This window comes from Leopardus geoffroyi, chromosome D3 (assembly GCF_018350155.1).
Source record: "Leopardus geoffroyi isolate Oge1 chromosome D3, O.geoffroyi_Oge1_pat1.0, whole genome shotgun sequence".
NCBI lineage: Eukaryota > Metazoa > Chordata > Mammalia > Carnivora > Felidae > Leopardus > Leopardus geoffroyi.
The window spans coordinates 55,263,360-55,281,402 of NC_059339.1; the positions used below are offsets into that span (position 1 = coordinate 55,263,360).

General features: G+C 36.1%; 1 protein-coding gene across 10 annotated transcripts in view; it reads right to left on the bottom strand.

Annotated features, from left to right (window-relative positions):
* Positions 1-18,043, bottom strand: part of NOL4 (nucleolar protein 4) — a 426,742-nt gene that overhangs the window by 121,001 nt on the left and 287,698 nt on the right. For 7 of the 10 annotated variants that reach the window (XR_006707305.1, XM_045457199.1, XM_045457201.1 and 4 more), the window contains 2 exons: positions 7,097-7,276; positions 6,169-6,360 (listed from right to left, as the gene is read on the bottom strand). Coding sequence is in view for 9 of the 10 variants with exons in the window: in XM_045457199.1 (XP_045313155.1) it covers positions 6,169-6,360; positions 7,097-7,276 (372 nt within the window). In the remaining variant the exon portion in view is untranslated. The remainder of the gene's footprint in view (positions 1-6,168; positions 6,361-7,096; positions 7,277-18,043) is intronic. The other 3 variants (XM_045457208.1, XM_045457200.1, XM_045457207.1) reach the window with 1 other exon arrangement.

Here is an 18,043-nt window from a genome sequence, read left to right on the forward strand (position 1 = left end):
CTGGAAGAGGGACCACTGGGGGAGTTGGTTGTAATAAGTGTGATCTGTGAGTATAAAATAATCTTTCAGGAAACCTGGCAAAGAAGGCTGGTTTCAGACTGTAGAAGAGAAGATCCAAGATGAAATATTTACTTTGTCTAGGGACCTTTTGATAAGGCAGAAGAGAAGAAATTTCCCTCTCTCGGTGAAAAGGGAAAACTGAGAATGTGAGCATTGGGATGGTTGATGAAGCAGCTTTACGAACAGGGGGGAACAGAGGCTGCAGGGTCATCCAGGGGCAAACACAATGAGGACATCTCCTCTGTAAAGACAGTGGCAAATACTTGAAAAATTTTAGGTGACCATGAAAGTTCTTAATATTGCTTGTGCAGGCTGAGTGATAACTAAGACTAAGGTACATCCATGCTAACGACAGCCAACATGAAACAAAGATGCAGATCACTGAAACTGAGAAAGTAAAAGCATTGTGAATTCAAAAGACCGGATAGCAAAATTACTAAGCAGAGTATTAGAAGATACAATTAAAAAGAAATACCATGAATAAAGGACTCAGGAGATGATATGAAAGTATCCCAGGGGATGGTAGATGACCTGTATGAAAAAGAGCCCATAAATTGGTACAAGTAGCAGGTGGGGAATTCAAACAAAATGTGTTTGCTAATTAGCATCAATTAAGTTAATTGGTCACAAAGACAGAAATGTACATAGTTGTGCGAATAATAACACAAATAATGGCTGCACAGGTATTAGAGAGTTTTTAATCATGACCTTGTATGAAGGGATGGGTATACCTTTAATCAAAGTTTTAGTTTAAAGAAGCGCTTTAATTCGTATTGTATAATATTCCCATTAGCTAAGAATGAATAGCAAGTGTCACTGTAGTTTTTGCAATGCTCATATTAGGGAAGTTTTAAATTGAAAACAAATTCTGATCTCTCTGCTTTCATCTGCATTAGACAACTCAAGGCAAATGATGTAATTAGTGAAATTCCCTAGGGAAAAAAATGTACTATTTCCTAAACATTATTTCTTTTCTAATGAAGGAATCATGAGTTCAGAAGGCCAGATATCAAAATAGCTAACAGGGATATTATAGGATGTAATTTAACACAATACTATAATGAAGAGCTTTGATTATAGTATTAAAATTTGTTTCCATAATCAGATTTAAATACTTTTTAAAACTTACATCTCACTTTTTTCTTAAAACTGTTATGTACTCTATGCTATGCTATGATATGATATATACTCTATGATAAACTGAACAAAAAGATGACTAGAACCTCAGATAAACTTTGGCTCTGAACTTCGTGGCAATGAGGCACAAATGTGAATATATTTAGTTGCATTGTCCTAGCAGAGAGAAAACAGAAAGCATTCTACTTCCACAGGAGAAGCATTTTTTTTTCTTGTATTATGTTCTAAAAGAAGTTTCTGAACTAAGGTAGTTTAATATGGACATTTAGTAGCCTAATGGACAATGTCATTGGCAAAATATTACAAAAATTTCATAGACTCATTTCTTCAAACATAGTTAATCACAAGAATTAAAAAGTAAGTAAGCAGGAAATTTTTCAAGAGGCTAAATTTATTGAATTCAGGATACAGTAGGAATGACGGACTGCAAGCATCTTAGGCTGACTCTCCTAAATATTACCTTTGGGTTTTATACAAATACATGTAAACATATGCAGCATGGTGAAAAAGTCTCTAACAATACAAGCTCAGAAAATAAAAAGATAAATCTCATCATATAACTCAGACTATCCTCAGGTATGGACCAACCCTACCTTGTTCATAAAGTTTTGCTTTTATGAACTTATCTGTTATAGATGCTCTTGAATTTAAGATCAGGACACCTTGGAGAAACAGATTTTTTTTTCTAGAAAAATCGACATATGGTTTTTAGGAAACTAGCCAAAGTATTTTGAGAGTCTAAGCTGCACAAATGAATCAGTAGTGATTTGATATATTTGTTAAAGGATTAATTTCATGACTGCTTAACTCACTGAGTTCTAAAAATCTAATGAAAACTGAAACAGTACTCTAGATCAAACTTATGAGATTTATTTTTCATAGAATATGCCCTTTTATATTCAACATGGAGGATTTTATTATTTCAGATTATTGGTAACTGTTAGTGAAAATGTATAGAAAAGAATCATAATATAGTTACTGTCCTTCACCTATTACTTGGAGACTATTTGGAGTAATAGCATGAAATTTTGGTTGCTTAAGCAATCAAGATTTGTAAGGTCTTGATAATTGTAGTGAAATAGAAATTCATAAACACATACTCTCATATTTGTATCCATTCAGTGAAGTCAATTAAAAGTGTTTATGTCAGCATCTAAATTCGTAAGCGATAGTGTAGAATAATTAACCATACATAAATTTTATATATATTAATGATAGCAGGAAATTAATAAAAGTGAATGCCAAGACCCTCAAGTTCAGTACTAATATATGTTGTGATAAACCATTTCTATGGGATTATCTCTTTGAATTTCTTACAGTCAGCACAAAATATATAATTCAATATTTTGTGTTTCATTCCACTTAAGGCATCTTCTGGTTTAGACACCCCAAATAATTGGAAGAGCTAAGCTTATTGAATGCCACTTTTGTTTTAGAATATGGAATCCCCTACCAAATAATCCTACACTTAATAATTTCATTTTAAAAACATATTTAGGGGCGCCTGGGTGGCTCAGTTGCTTAAGTGTCCGACTTCGGCTCAGGTCACGATCTCACAGTTTGTGAGTTCAAGCCCCGTGTCAGGCTCTGTGCTGACAGCTTGCTCAGAGACTGGAGGCTGCTCTGGATTCTGTCTCCCTTTCCGCTTGCCCCTCCCCCCACTCACACACTATCTCTGTCTCTCTCAGAAATAAACATTAAAAAAAAATTTTTAATTTTTAAAAAAATTAAAAAAAATTATGTTTTAAATAAACATATTTAAAAAATTAAAAAAATTTTTTAAATTTTTTAAAAAATTAAAAAAATTTTAATTATGTTTTAAATAAACATATTTAAAAATTCTTTATGTTTCTCTGTTGATCCGTTAAATACTACAGAATAATTTGAGTGTAAAAATAACTACACATTGAAATTGAGATTTTTTTTTCATGTCTAACTACACAAAACACATTAGAGGACAGATTCTTTTATTTAATGATGTCTCAATAAAAGAGAAATGATGGATATTACATAAAATTTAAAAAGTGATGACAAAAGATATTCATATACAATATTTAGTTGTACTTGCTATCTGGAGTAGTCATACATTTTCCTATCTGTTCTAGATAAGGGTAAGTATTCAAAATGACATATGATCCTCCCCATGCCCCATGACAATAAAGTGATACATTAAGGAAAAAAAAACTCAAGATACCAAGTATCAACTAGATGGTAGATTTATTATTGCCAGTAGTACTTTACTAAGTAAATGTATAAAAAAATAAACTGAGGCATCTGGGTGGCTCAGTCAGGCGCCAGACTCTTCAACTCCACTCAGGTCATGATCTCACGGTTGTGTGTTCAAGCCCTGCATCAGGCTCTGTACTGGGCATTAAGCCTGCTTAAGACTCTCTCTCTCCCTCCCTCTCCCTCTGCTCCTCCCCTCTTGCTCACACACACACCTGTATGTTCACACGTGCTTTCTCTCTCTCTCTCTCTCTCTCAAAAAAAAAAAAAAAAAAAAAGAACCTACAATATAAATTTTCATTCATGTTGTTCACTTAACATTTAATTCTATTCAACCTTGTTACTTGACTGTTTTACTTCCCAAACCTTGTCACCTCAATGAATCATAATGATCAGGGAACATGTTATATTTTTCTAATTAAGTGGGCAGAAATCTCTAATATTTTTGCTTATTACTTTATATAATGTTATTGCGTTGTTGAATAAATGAATGAATTCTTACAGCATATTTCTTTAGGATTAGTTAGTAAAACTACTTGACTTTGAATTAGTCAACTTTTGTTTTCTCTATGCATAGCACAGAATTTACAACAAATAGATGTGCATATTAAAGTAAACATGTAAGTACAATCAATAGAAAAACTTGAAAGTGCAAGGTATGTCTTAGAGAAATCAAGAATTTTACAGAACAATGATTTCTTTCTCTTAAAGAATAATTAATGTAAAAGAAGATAAATTTTGTCATAAAATCTCTAAAAAATATGACAGGATTAGGAAAAAATAGTAATGCCAGATGCTGGTAAATAAAAATCTTGGTATATGATATCATCTTTGTTACTGAAAAAGAAGAGTATATATTGTATATCATACTCTGTGAGAAACATTTATGTTCAACTGCAATTTCACATCAGCTGCTAAGTGGTCCTGAACCAAATGTCAACACCAGGACTCTTCTAGGCTTCTATACATGTTGAGATACCCTTTCTGTCTGTCATCTCTCTCCTGTTGAGTAGGTAATAATAATTTTTAAATAATTCAATAATGGGAGAAATAACTTTATTTTCTTCAAGCAAACTCTCCTTCTCTCTTATACCATACTGCCTTTCTGTCAAATTTAGTTTGATCAGGCATAACAATGCCATTTTTATTTAAAAAAATTTTTAATGTTTATTTCTGAGGGGAGGGGGGAGGGGCAGAGAGAGAGGGAGACATAGAATCCTAACCAGGCTCCAGGCTCCGAGCTGTCAGCACAGAGTCCGACTCAGGACTCAAACTCACTGGCCGCAAGATCATGACCTGAGCTGAAGTCGGACGCTTAACAGACTGAGCCACCCATGTGCCCCTTAAAATGACACATGCACCACAATCTCGGACTTCAATATGGTTGTTACTTCCAAGAAGTAAGCAAATACTTAACTGGAGTATTTTGTGATTGTTTAACACAAACATTTTGGGAAGCTTTTATCAAATGATAGATTAAATAATGTTTGAAAATATTTTCAGAGTTAAGATTTACTGAGTGGTGACTATCTGTCCGTAATGGCTCGCAGAGCTTTCCAAGTGACAATTTATGTAATCCTCATGAGCTTATAAATCAGGAGTGATCATCTCCAGAGGAGGTACCTAAGTACAGGCAGCTGACTTGCCGGGTCACACACAGCTACAAAGTGATGGATCCAGAATGCCAAACCAGGCTCTCTGAGGACTGAACCTTGTGCTCCATCTAGGCACACGCCTCTCAATAACAGCCATTCGGTTTTAAAGAATGTCGAAGGTATTTTTACAAGCCAGTGAAGAAGAATTAATAGTCGATAGTGGACTTACTGCTTTGGTCATTTCATTCAGATCGAAAAACCTATTTCTCCTATATGACACACTCTGAAACCTCTCGTAGCTTCACTAACATCACCCTTCCGCACCTAACACATTACAGGCACCGATCGCCATCACTATCAGCCTTGGCTTTGGTGGACCCACGAAAGGGGAATAAATCGATTCAGAAAATTTTTAATACATCTCTGCTCACATACACAAAAAACAAAAATAAAAAAAAATACATTGTAAATGAATATGCTATTTCTGGGCATAACAATTAGAGAAAGGTGAAATAAAGTTCAAAAAACACTAATACCTGATTTCCACCCATAAGGATCTAATGTCAGCATAATCTCATCCATCTAGAAAGCCCAGATGAATATAAAAGCTCATGTTACCATCCACAAGCGTGCAAATACACTGAGTACAACAAAGCCTTATCTTACTGATCTTTAACTTTCAAGGCTTGCGATTTGTTAGCCATTGGTATGAAAACAGTATTATTTAGGTGGAGTCATCCATTTCCTTTGGCTCCAGACAAAGCCATTCTCACGTGCCACCTAAAGCAGCAACTGGTGCTTCAAGCCTTGATTAACCTTATACCCACTTTGGTAGTGACAGAAAACGAACACGAATGAGATGCTGGTTCTCACCGGTTTTTACGCAGATTGCCCTCATTTGCTGTGACATGGTACCATGTGGGCCTGTAAGCTGGTCTCACCAGCTATGCCTTATTGAATAACAAAGGGGATAAATACTTCGGGAAGATGAAAAGGAGAAGGGGGTAAAAACAAACAAGCAAACAAAAACCCCTTTGACCTGACATTATGGAAAAAATAAAAAAGACACTAAGATGAAAAAAAAATAGTGTCATGGTTTACATGTGGGATTTTGATGGAATCTAGGGCTGTGTTTTAATTCAAAACTCACCATCTCAAAACCACTTCTTTTCATCCGCCTGCAGGACTTGAGGTAAGTACGTATACGTTTTCTGGCACGCTCTTGATACTCAGGGAACTGTCGCCTGCATGAGTCAATGATAGCCTGGATCTTTTCTTTGGGCTGCTTAGAGATTGGGACCATTCGGTCCAAGTTTTCATCTACAAACAGCCTGACAAACATCTGTTGGCAAGAGGGAGACAGAGGAGAAGGGTTTGGAGGACTGCTCTCTGCTGTTCCTAGCTTCCTGTCTTGATTACCGATAGGAAAATACTCTTTTCTGCTTTATGCACTGGAGAACTTTGCAATGGAAAGCCAGAGATTTTAAGCAAACACCTCTTAAAGGCTTTTTAAATGGTTGGGTAAAAAAAACTAGAGAGAAAGAGAGAGAGAGGCAGACAGACAGACAGACAGACAGAAAAGTATAGACTATCATGTAGGAAAAAAAAATTCAGGAAATAACAGCAGACTGTGACAATTAAGCACCCCGTAAAATTCTCCATTAATGATCAGTATGGCTGCTACATTGCTACCCTGCACAGTGTACTAATCTCTGATAACAAGGGGGACTCTTTTGTCATGCATAATTAGATAAGCCAGGAAGGCAAAAGAAATAACTGATGACAGGCATACTCTTGCGAGGAATAAGCGGAGACCCCCTCATCCTCTAGGTAAACATGCATACTCACACAACACAAATCCAGTTTTCAGCTCACATTTGGCTGTAAAATTCTAAACAAAACCCAGCAATTCTGGTGTCTGGTTGGCAAAGAGAGTTTCATGTACTTTTTAAATCCTTCTGTAAATTAAACAAACACGTCTCTAGAATATCCACGTTTACCAACAAGCAACAACATGAAAGTGAAGTGGTAAAAAGTAACCCACGTGGGTGGGGAGGGGGGGCGGTGGTGGGACTCACATTGAAAGCTTTCAGCCGCTCTGCCTCAACGCCATCAGTCTCGTTAACTTTCTCAGAATCGTCGTGGTCATCGTGGTCGTCTTCATCCTCATCGCCCCTGTTTAGAGACAGGTCCTCGGCACCTCGGTCTACACTCTCATTTTTGCCAGAGTCGTAGCTTGAGTAGCTGTGTGCGGGGGACTGAAAAGAAAGTGGGGGTAGGGGGATTGCTGCTTTGAAATTCATCACATAGCTTATAAATTTCATTTTAAAATTTCAACTATTATGTAAAAATCTTGTTGAAAAAAGTTAATGCCAGAGTTGGGGCTGTTTTCATTTGAATCAAAAGTAATTAAGACTAGATTAAAAATTCATTTCCCAAGTTACACCAGCCACATTTCAATAGCTGCGTGGATCATTTCTATCACTGCGGGAAGTTTTTACCGAATTTGGCTTTTCAAGAGCAAAAGATAGTTTCCATTCAATGTACATAGTCTAGAAAAGAGAGAAAAAAGAAAAAAGACAGGAAAGCCAACCTATAATCACTTTTGCAAGAGAATCATTGAATCATATATTCTTAGAAACAGAAATGACCTCAGAGCTTAGTCAATCTAACTGCTTTAGTATTTTTTTAAACAGATTAGGAAACTGAGGGGTGGATATATTTAATTACTTTGCCCAAGAAGGACTATACAAAATATTGATACCAGGCTGCTATTTATAACCACAGGCTTGAAAATCAGTTTTTAAAAGGTCTGTGAGTCTTAGGATGGCATCTAACTTTGGTCTAGAGAAAAGGAACCAGGTTTCCTCTGAATCATCTTTTAAGTTGAATGTTTTCTAAAGCTTAGTAGATGAATGCCAACCAACAGTTTTCACAAACTTTGATAATTGTGTTCGAGAGCAACCATGGGTCCCACTGTGGAAACTTCTACTTCTTTGTCAGGGAAGTACCTTTTCCTTTCAGAAATAGCTTCTGCTTCTCCAGGCAAAAGTGCCAATTATAGGGCATCAGCCTTCTCTACCCTAGAGGTGCCCCAACTTTACCCCTATGTAACTGAAATCAAGTTGAATCCCACAGGACTAAGCAGAACAAAAGTCCTAATAACATCATCTGAGATTCTAGATTCAACTGTGCCTGAAATTCACCCACAGTTGAATTCAGCTGTGTGATACTATACATCTTCTACACCACCCCCTTAGTTTTTTTCTTTGCCTAAATCTGAGTTTTAGTCCTTTGCAATTTAGTCTGGAGTGGTACAGAAATTATTATAAGTCCAGATTAACAACCCGAATTTCACATACGGTAACTTAGGTACAAAGGTGGCCTCAGCTAAATGGATAATATCTCTGTCAACAGCGGCAGCATTTTCCAATTAACAAAGTAAAATGCTTTAGAAAGAACTTTACAATGGAAAATTTTAAATCAGCAGTGTTCAAAAATGTCTGTGTGCAATGGTAACGTATGTGTAGTATGTTCTAAGGATCACACTATTATTACTACATAATCACAGGAAGAATAACAAAACTAGAATAGGTCACTGATACTAAAAATAAAGCTAAAATGGGGGTGCCTGGGAGGCTCAGTTGGTTAACCATCTGACTTTGGCTCAGGTCATGATCTCACAGTTCATGGTTTCAAGACCCATGTCAGGCTCTGTGCTGACAGCTTGGAGCCTGGAGTCTGCTTCGGATTCTGTGTCCCCCTTTCTCTTTCTCTGCCCCTCCCCTGCTCACTCTCTGTCTCTGTCTCTCTCTCTCAAAAATAAATAAAACATTAAAAAAATAAAGTTAAAATTTAAAAACCAGTATATTTGACACTATATCATTGTAATATTATAATAATATTTCAAATTGTTAACAAGGTAGATTTACCAAATAAAACATAAAGCAAATATTCCATAGGTTTGAAAAATATAGCATATATATTTTTTTAAGTGCCCAAGTACAACATTTTAAGTGTTCTAATATACTCATATGAATGCAAATAAGCTGGGCTAATATATTCTTTCTATTGCCATGTGAAACACGCAACCTAGCCATCTGCTATAAATAGAACCATTTGGAATGATGTAGGATTTATACCTCTAGTCCCTCTAGCTAAAAAAAATCCAGTCTTACAGATATGAGAATATTCAGAATCTAAATCTAAAGCATAATCAATTTTTCCCTCTACAATATAAACTGAAATTTTTATAACTCTGAATCCAGTTTCTCAGCTGGAATGTCATTTTCTGCCTCTGCCACTGCTGAAGACAGAACTAGATTTCAAGGCCACTCTGAGTAAATTCAATTTCCACAGATTCCCTCTTCTTCCTCAGTCTACTTCAATGTTTCTCTAAACTGTGAACTCTTAGTATGCTATGGCATTTGACATAAAATTAAAGACTATTATTGCTCTCTACTTCTCATGTTAATTTGCATTTTCTTTTAAGCTACATGGAGACAGGAATCTTAATAGCACATGACCTTCTACTTCTTCCCTACAGCAACAAAGAAATGCTCTCTACAGAAATAGCACTTAAGACTTTTTGCAGGACCCAATTTGCTACAAAACTATTTGGTCTTTAAAAATGGAGGAATGAAGACAAGCCACAGATTGGTATAAAATATTGGCAAAAGGCACATCTGATAAAGGACCGTTCATCAAAATATACAAGGAACACTAAAAACTAAATGATAAGAAAGAAAACGACCTGATTAAAATATGGCCAAAAACCTTAAGAGATACCTCACCACAGGAGATAATCAGAGGGCAAAGAGGCCTATCAAGAGAGGTTCCACAACATTTATCATCAGGGAAATGCAAATTAAAACAAGGAGATGCCCTTATAGGGCCAAAATCTGGAACACTGTCAACATCAAATGTTGATGAGGATGACGAACAGCAGGAAATCATTCATTGCCAGTGGGAATGCAAAATGGTACAACCACTTTAAGACAGTTTGGCTTTTTCTTTCAAAATTAACATACTCTTCTCATATGGTCCAGCAGTCATATTCCTTGGCATTTACCCAAGGAGTTAAAAATTATGTCTACACAAAAAACTGCATAGGGATATTTAGAGCAGCTTTATTCATAATTTTTAAAATTTAAAAGCAGTCAAAGGGCCCCTGGGTGGCTTAGTCGGTTAAGTATCCGACTTCGGCTCAGGTCATGATCTCGCAGTCTGTGAGTTCGAGCCCCGCGTCGGGCTCTGTGCTGACAGCTCAGAGCCTGGAGCCTGCTTCGTATTCTGTGTCTTCCTCTCTCATTGCCCCTCCCCCACTTGTGCTCTGTCTCTATCAAAAAATGAATAAATGTTACAAAATTTTTTTAAAAAGCAGTCAAGATGTGCTTCAGTAGGCGAATGGATGCATAAACTGTAGTACATCCAGGTAATGGAATATTACTTGATACTAAAAAGATATGAGCTAAAAAGTCATGAAAATACACGTTACCAAGTGAACGAAGCCAACCTAAAAAGGCTACATATCACATGATTTGAACTATAAGACGTTATGTAAAAGGCAGAACTATGAACAGTAAAACGATCAGTGGTTACCGGGGGTTGGGGTGTGAGGAGGGATGAATAGGCAGAGCATGGAAGCTTTCTAGGGCACTGAAAATACTCTATATGATACGTGTCATGATATATTGGTACAAACCCATAAAAAGTACAACACCATGATTTCTAATATAAACCATGGACTTTGGGTATCTATAATTCATCAATGTAGGTGTATCAATTATAACAAATGTACCACTCTGGTAAGTAATGTTGATAATGAGGGAGGCTATACATGCCTAGGGGCAGTGGGTGTATGGAAATCTCTATACCTTCCTCTCAATTTTGCTATGGGGCCAAAGGTGTATTTTTGCCTTAATTATATATTCCATTTTTTTCCTTTCGACATAACCTGTGGCTCTCCTTAGCGAAGACCTATTAAAAATACATTTGCGCTTCCATTTTCTCACATTTTTACCACCCTAATAAAACTGCCAGCTCTGGACCTTGAAACCCCCCCACCCCCCAAAAAAGGAAGCTATATCTGTTTGCTTACTCTGTGGTCAGAGCATATAGAATGGCTAAGACAGCAATATCACAGTGCTTGATAGGAGATGCAGCTGAGGCTGGAGGGGCCATTTCTGATATATGCAGCCAAGGAAAATAAGGAAAAACCTTTCATTTCTTTATTATACCCTAAAAAAGGGAAGAATCTCATGAATTTAGTGCCAGGCAATCATGGTTTCATTATAGTCTGTATGTAGCTCTGCCAGAGCACTGATCGTGAAGTCTTATACAAGTTAGCTTATATATCCATCTTCCACAAGACTAAGTGTTACTTGAGGTTGGAGACACTTCAAGACCATGGCTTTTCCACCTTTATAACCTTGGCCAATGTCAAACACATAGTGGGAATAAAGTAAATGTTTTCTGAGTAAGTGACTGCTTACACATTACAGCTATACAGAAAATAATTTGAATTAATTTTGTAAATGGCAATTTAGAAATTTGTTTGGCCAGTTACTTCTTTTTTGGTCAAGTTATAATTGATATACAATATTATATTGGTTTCAGGTATATAACAATGATTTAATATTTGGATATATTGCAAAATGATCCAAATAATTCTAGTTAACCTCTGCACCATAGGCAATTATAAAATTGTTTCTTGTGATGAGAACTTTTAAAATTTATGTCAATAACTTTCAAATATACCATATAATATTATTAACGATAGCCACCATGGTGTATATTACATCTCTAGGACTTACTTTATAACTCAAAGTTTGTACCTTTTGACTCTCTCCAACTATTTCCTACCCACTACACTTCCAAAACGTTTTCTCTATCTCTGAGATTGTTTTCAAGAGTCCACCTGTAAGTGAGATCATTTGGTATTTTCCTTACTCTCTTTTTACTTAGCAGAATGTCCTCAAGGTCTATCCATTTTATCACAAATGGCAAGATTTCCTTCTTCTTATAGCTGAATAATAATCTATTGTATATATATATACACTACATTTTCTTGATTCACTCATCCATCAATGGACACTTAAGTTGCCTCCATGTCTTGGGAATTATAAATAATAATATAATGAACATGGGAATGAATATATCTTTTACAGTTAGTGTTTTAATTTTCTTTAGACAATTACCCAGAAGTAGAATTGGGTGGATATGATACTTCTATTTTTGATTTTTTGAGAAACATCCATGCTGTTTTCCATAATGGCTATACCAATTTACATACCCACCAACAGTCACACGGGGGGTTCCCTTTTCTCCAAATCCTAGCCAACACTTGTTATTTCTTCTGATTGTAATGGTAGCCATTTTAACAGGTGTGAGGTGATAACTCATTGTAGTTTTGATTTGCATTTCCCTGAGGATCAGTGATGTTGAGCATCTTTTCAGATGTCTATTGGCCATATGTACACCTTCTTTGGAAAAATGTCTACTCAGATCCTCTGTCCATTCTTTAATTGGATTGGTTTTTTATTTTGTTTTGTTTGTTTTTTTGGTGTTCTTTATGTATTTTGGATATTAACTTCTTATTGGATATATAATTTGCAAATATGGTTTCCCATTCAACAGGCTGTCTTTTTGTTTTGTTGGTTTCCTTAAGTGTGCAAGAGCTTTTTAGTCTGATGTAGTCCCACTTGTTTACTTTTGCTTTTGGTGTCACATCCAAAAACACATCACCAACACTGACATCAAGGTAATTATCGCCTGTATTTTCTTTCAGAGTTTCATTGTTTCAAGTCTTATATTCAAGTCTTTAATCCATTTTGAGTTTGTTTAGGTGTATGGTGTAAGATAGTGGTTTAGTTTCATTCTTCTGCATGCAGCTGTCCAATTTTCCCAACATTGCTTATCAAAGACATGGTCTTTCCCCGTTGTCTATTCTTGGCTTTATCCTAAGTTGACCATACACGCATGGGCTTATTTCTAGGCTTTCTATCTGTTTCACAGATCTGTGTGTCTGGTTTTTTTTTTAATTTTTTTTTAACGTTTATTTATTTTTGAGACAGAGAGAGACAGAGCATGAACGGGGGAGGGTCAGAGAGAGAGGGAGACACAGAATCTGAAACAGGCTCCAGGCCCTGAGCTGTCAGCCCAGAGCCCGACGCGGGGCTCGAACTCACGGACCGCGAGGTCGTGACCTGGCTGAAGTCGGACGCTTAACCGACTGCGCCGCCCAGGCGCCCCTGTGTGTCTGTTTTTATGCCAATGCTATACATTTTTAATTACTATAGCTTTGTAGTATATATTGAAATCAGGGAGCATGATGCCTTCAGCTTTGTTTTTCTTCAGCTATTTGGAGTTGTTTATGGTTCCATACAAATTTTAGGATTACTTGTCCTACTTCTATGAAAAATGCCATTGGAATTTTCACATATTTAAATAAATTTAACTTATTTGATAACGATTGTATTGAATCTCTGGATTACTTTGGGTAGTATTGACATTTTAACAATATTATTTCTTCCAATCAGCATGGAATATCTTTCCATTTGTTTGTGTCAGTTTTAATTTCTTTCATTGATGTCCCAAATTTTTTAGTGCATAGGTCTTTCACCTCCTTGGTTAAGTTTATTCCTAAGTATTTTTTTAATGTAATTGTTAATGAGATGGTTTTCTTAATTTCTCTTTCTAATAGTTGGTATTAGTGTAAAAAAACACAAAAATTTTTTTTAATTGAAGCATAGTTGAAGCACAACAGATTTATGTATACTGATTTGGTATCATGTAACTTTACTGAATTCATTCAGCTTTTTAAAAATCTTATTCATTACAGAATATATTGGGCAATCTTATAAAAATTAAAGATATGAACAGTATAGAAGCAGTAGTTTTCAAAGAGTTCCTGCTATGTCAGTAGTAACTGCATCTTCTGAGAACTTATTATAAACACAAATTATCGGCCCCCATCCAAGACCACCTGAATCAGACACTTTGGGGCTAAACCCAGCAATCTGTGTTTTAACATGTCTTCCGGGATATTCTGCTGCACTCTCAAGTGTGAGGACCAGTATCCCAGAGCTAACTTCCACTTATATGAAATAAGACAGACAGAACGACAAGTTAAATGACACCAGAGAAAACAAAGAGATAAAACCCAAATACGAGACATTGTATACGACAACTGACTTCAGTTCTGTAAGAAGTGACACAAGAAAAACAGGTGACATATCAGAAGAGATTTAAGAAGCAAACAGATATACCTTGTTTTACTGCATTTTACAGATACTGTGTTGTTGTTGTGTTGTTTTTACAAATTGAAGGTTTGTGGCAACCCTGGTCAAGCAAGTCTATCAGCACCATTTTTTCCGACAGCATTAAGCTCACTTTCTGTCACACTTGGTAATTCTTACACTATTTTCAACTTTTTCTTTATTATTATAGTTGTTATGGTGATTTGAGATCGGTGAACATTGATGATACTATTGTAATTGTTTGGGGGGGGGTGTCACAAACCATGCCCATAGAAGACAGTTAATTTAATTGAGAAAGTATGTTGTGACTGCTCCACTGACTAGCTGTTCCCCCATCTCTCTCCCTCTCCTTGGGCCTTACTATTAGCTAAGATAACAACAATATTAAAATTAGTCCCATTAATAATCATATAATGGCCTCTAAGTGTCAACTGAAAGAATCACTTGTCTCTCACTTTAAATCAAAAGCTACAAATGATTAAGCTCAGTGAAGAAGGCATGTCAAAAGCCGAGACAGGCCAAAAGCTAGGTCTCTTGTGCCAAACAGTTAACCAAGCTGTGAATGCAAAGGAAAATCCCTTGAAGGAAATTAAAAGTGCTCCTGCAGTGAAGACACAAATGGTTAGAGAGCAAAACAATCTTATTACTGATCTGGAGAAAGTTTGGTGGTCTGTATAGAAGATCAAAACAGCCATAACATTCTCTTAAGCCAAAGCCTAATCCAGAAAAAGGCCCTAACTCTCTTCAATTCTATGAAGGCTGAGAGAGGTGAGGGAGCTAAAGAAGAAACGTTTGAAGCTAGCAGAGAGGCTGGTTCATGAGGTCTAAGGGAGGAAGCCATCTCCCTAACATCAAAGTGCAAGGTGAAGCAGCAAGCACTGACATAGAAGCAAATTATTCAGACGACCTAAGAAAATAGAGATAGCTATACTAAATAACAGATTCTTTTTTTTTAATTTTGTAATGTTTATTTTATTTTTGAGAGAGAGAGAGACTGAGCATGAGCAGGGTAGGGGCAGAGAGAGAGGGAGACACAGAATCTGAAGCAGGCTCCAGGCTCTGAGCTGTCAGCACAGAGCCCGACACAAGGCTTGAACTCACAAACTGACTGAGCCACCCAGGCGCCCCTAAATAACAAATTTTTAATATAAGATGTAACAGCCTTATATTGGAAGAAGATGCTATCTAGGACTTTCAGAGCTAGGTAGAAATCAAAGCCTGGCTTCAAAGCTTTAAAGGATAGGCTGACTCTCTTGTTAAGGGTTATAATTCTGCTGGTGACTTTAAGTTGAAGCCAAAGCTCTCATTGACCAGTAGGATAATCCTAGGGTCCTCAAGAATTATGCCAAATCTATTCTACCTTCACTTTATAAATGGAAAAACAAAGGCTTGATGACAGCACATTTGTTTACAACATGGTTGATTGAACATTTTAAGCCCAATGTTGAGACCTACTGCTCAGAAAACAAGATTGCTTTCAAAATAATACTGCATTTTGGTCACAATGCATCTGGTCACCCAAGAGCTCTAATGGAAATGTACAGTGAGATTAATGTTTTTATGCCTGCTAACACAACATCCATTCTAGAGTCCACAGATTAAGGAGTCATTTTGACTTTTAAGTCTTATTATATAAGAAATACACACCATAAAGCTATAGCTGCCATAGACAGTAATTCTTCTGATGGTTCTGAGCAAAGTAAATTGAAAACCTCCTGGAAAGCATTCACCATTCTAGATGCCATTCAGAACCATTTGTGATTCATAGGAAGAGGTTAAAGTATCAACATCACAGGAGTGTAGAAGCTGATTTCAGTCCTTATGGGTGACAATGAGGGGTTCAAGACTTCAGTGGAAGAAGTAACTACAGATGTGATATTAACAGAAAGAGAACTAGAAGTGGAAGTGGAGCCTGAAGATGTGACTGAATTGGTGATTTATTTTATGATAAAACTTGAACAGATGAGGACTTGCTTCTCATGGATGAGCAAAGAAAGTAATTTCTTGAGATGGAATCTCTTCCTGGAGAAGATGCTGTGAAGGTTGTTGAAATAACAACAGAAGATTTAGAATATTACATAGACTTAGTTGGTAAAGCAATGCTGGGTTTGAGAGGATGGACCCCAATTTTGAAAGAAGTTCTGCGCTCAAACGCTATCAAACAGCGCTGTACGAGAGAGAAACTGTTTGTAAAAGGAAGAGTCCATTAATTTGGCCAACTTCATTGTTATCTGAAGAAATTTCCACGGCTACCCCAATTTTCAGCAACCACAATCCTGATCAGTCAGCAGCCATCAATGTCAAGGCACATCCCTCCATCAGCAAGAAGATTACAACTCACTAAAAGTTCAGATGATGGTTTGCATTTTTTAGCAATCAAGTGTTCTTTAATTAAAATATGCACATTGTGGGGTGCCTTGGGTGGCTCAGTCACTTAAGTGTCCTACTCTTGATTTTGACTCAGGTCATCATCTCACGGTCATGAGATGGAGCACTGTATTGGGCTCCCTGCTAGAGCATGGAGCCTGCTTAAAGATTTTTCGCCCTCTGCCACTCCCCTGCTCACACTCTCAAAAAAAAAAAAACAACTTCACATTGTTTTTTAGACATAATTCTATTGCACACTTAATAGACTGTGGTATATTGCAAATATAACTTTTTTATGTACTGGAAACCAAAAATTTATTTGCTAGCTTTATTGTGATACTCGTTTTATTGCGATGTTCACTTTGCTGTGATTTCCTGGAACTGAACCCGTAACGCATCTGAGGTTATGCTTTTAATAAAATTAAATGTGCTGACTTTGCTTGTATCATGATTCAAATAAAACCAATGCAAAAATTTTGAAAAACATTTGGGACTATTTGACTATCTATGGAGGGTATTACATGATAACATTGAATTCTTATTAATTTTACAAGATGTAAGACCTAACATTTGGTTAAGTAAATGTTTATGTAAGAAAATGCCCACACTTGTTAGAGACATGAATTTAGGTATAAGAGATGAAATGACACAGATATCTGAGATTTGCCTTAAAATACTACAGAAGAAAGGAAAAAAGTGAAAAAAGCATGGAGTCTTCATCATTGTTGAATATGGCTGACGGATATCAGCAGTTCTGTGTATTATCTTCTCTATTTTTCAATACACTTTAAACTTTCAAAGTAAAATTTAAAATTTGTAAGTTTTAGTTTGGTGTCTCTTCCATTTCAAATATTTTTCGTAACAATAATTCATGAAACATTTAGAGAAGCATTATCTATGCTCATAGCAGCATTCTAGGCTCATAGGACTGACTTGATGCAGGTTTTTTGAGGCCTGAAAGTTAGAAAAGTTGGAGACAGGGCACACTTATTTGAAAAAAATTAGATACAGAAAGATATAATAAGAGAAAAAGTAAATTATGAAACTAAAAAGCTTATAAATGCTACAATCATCACAAAATGCAAAAAAAATATTTCAGAAATTAAGTAACTCCTTAACACATCTCTATAATACTATTTCACATTTCTTGGCTGCATGCTCTTTGATTGCTTCTTCATATGACAATTATTTCGTATTATCATATCCTATTGAGAACAGAAAAATGATTCTGTCTTTACTTCAGTCTGTCTGATGGAAACGTGTCTTGTACTGTTGATAGTTTAGAAACTTTCCTTTGCTCTTCAAATTAATTATTGCTAATATCATGTAAATTGTTACATTGTTTTCTGTCAGGGAAACCCTCAATCAAGTTCCTTTTATGTCTAAACCATGAATTTT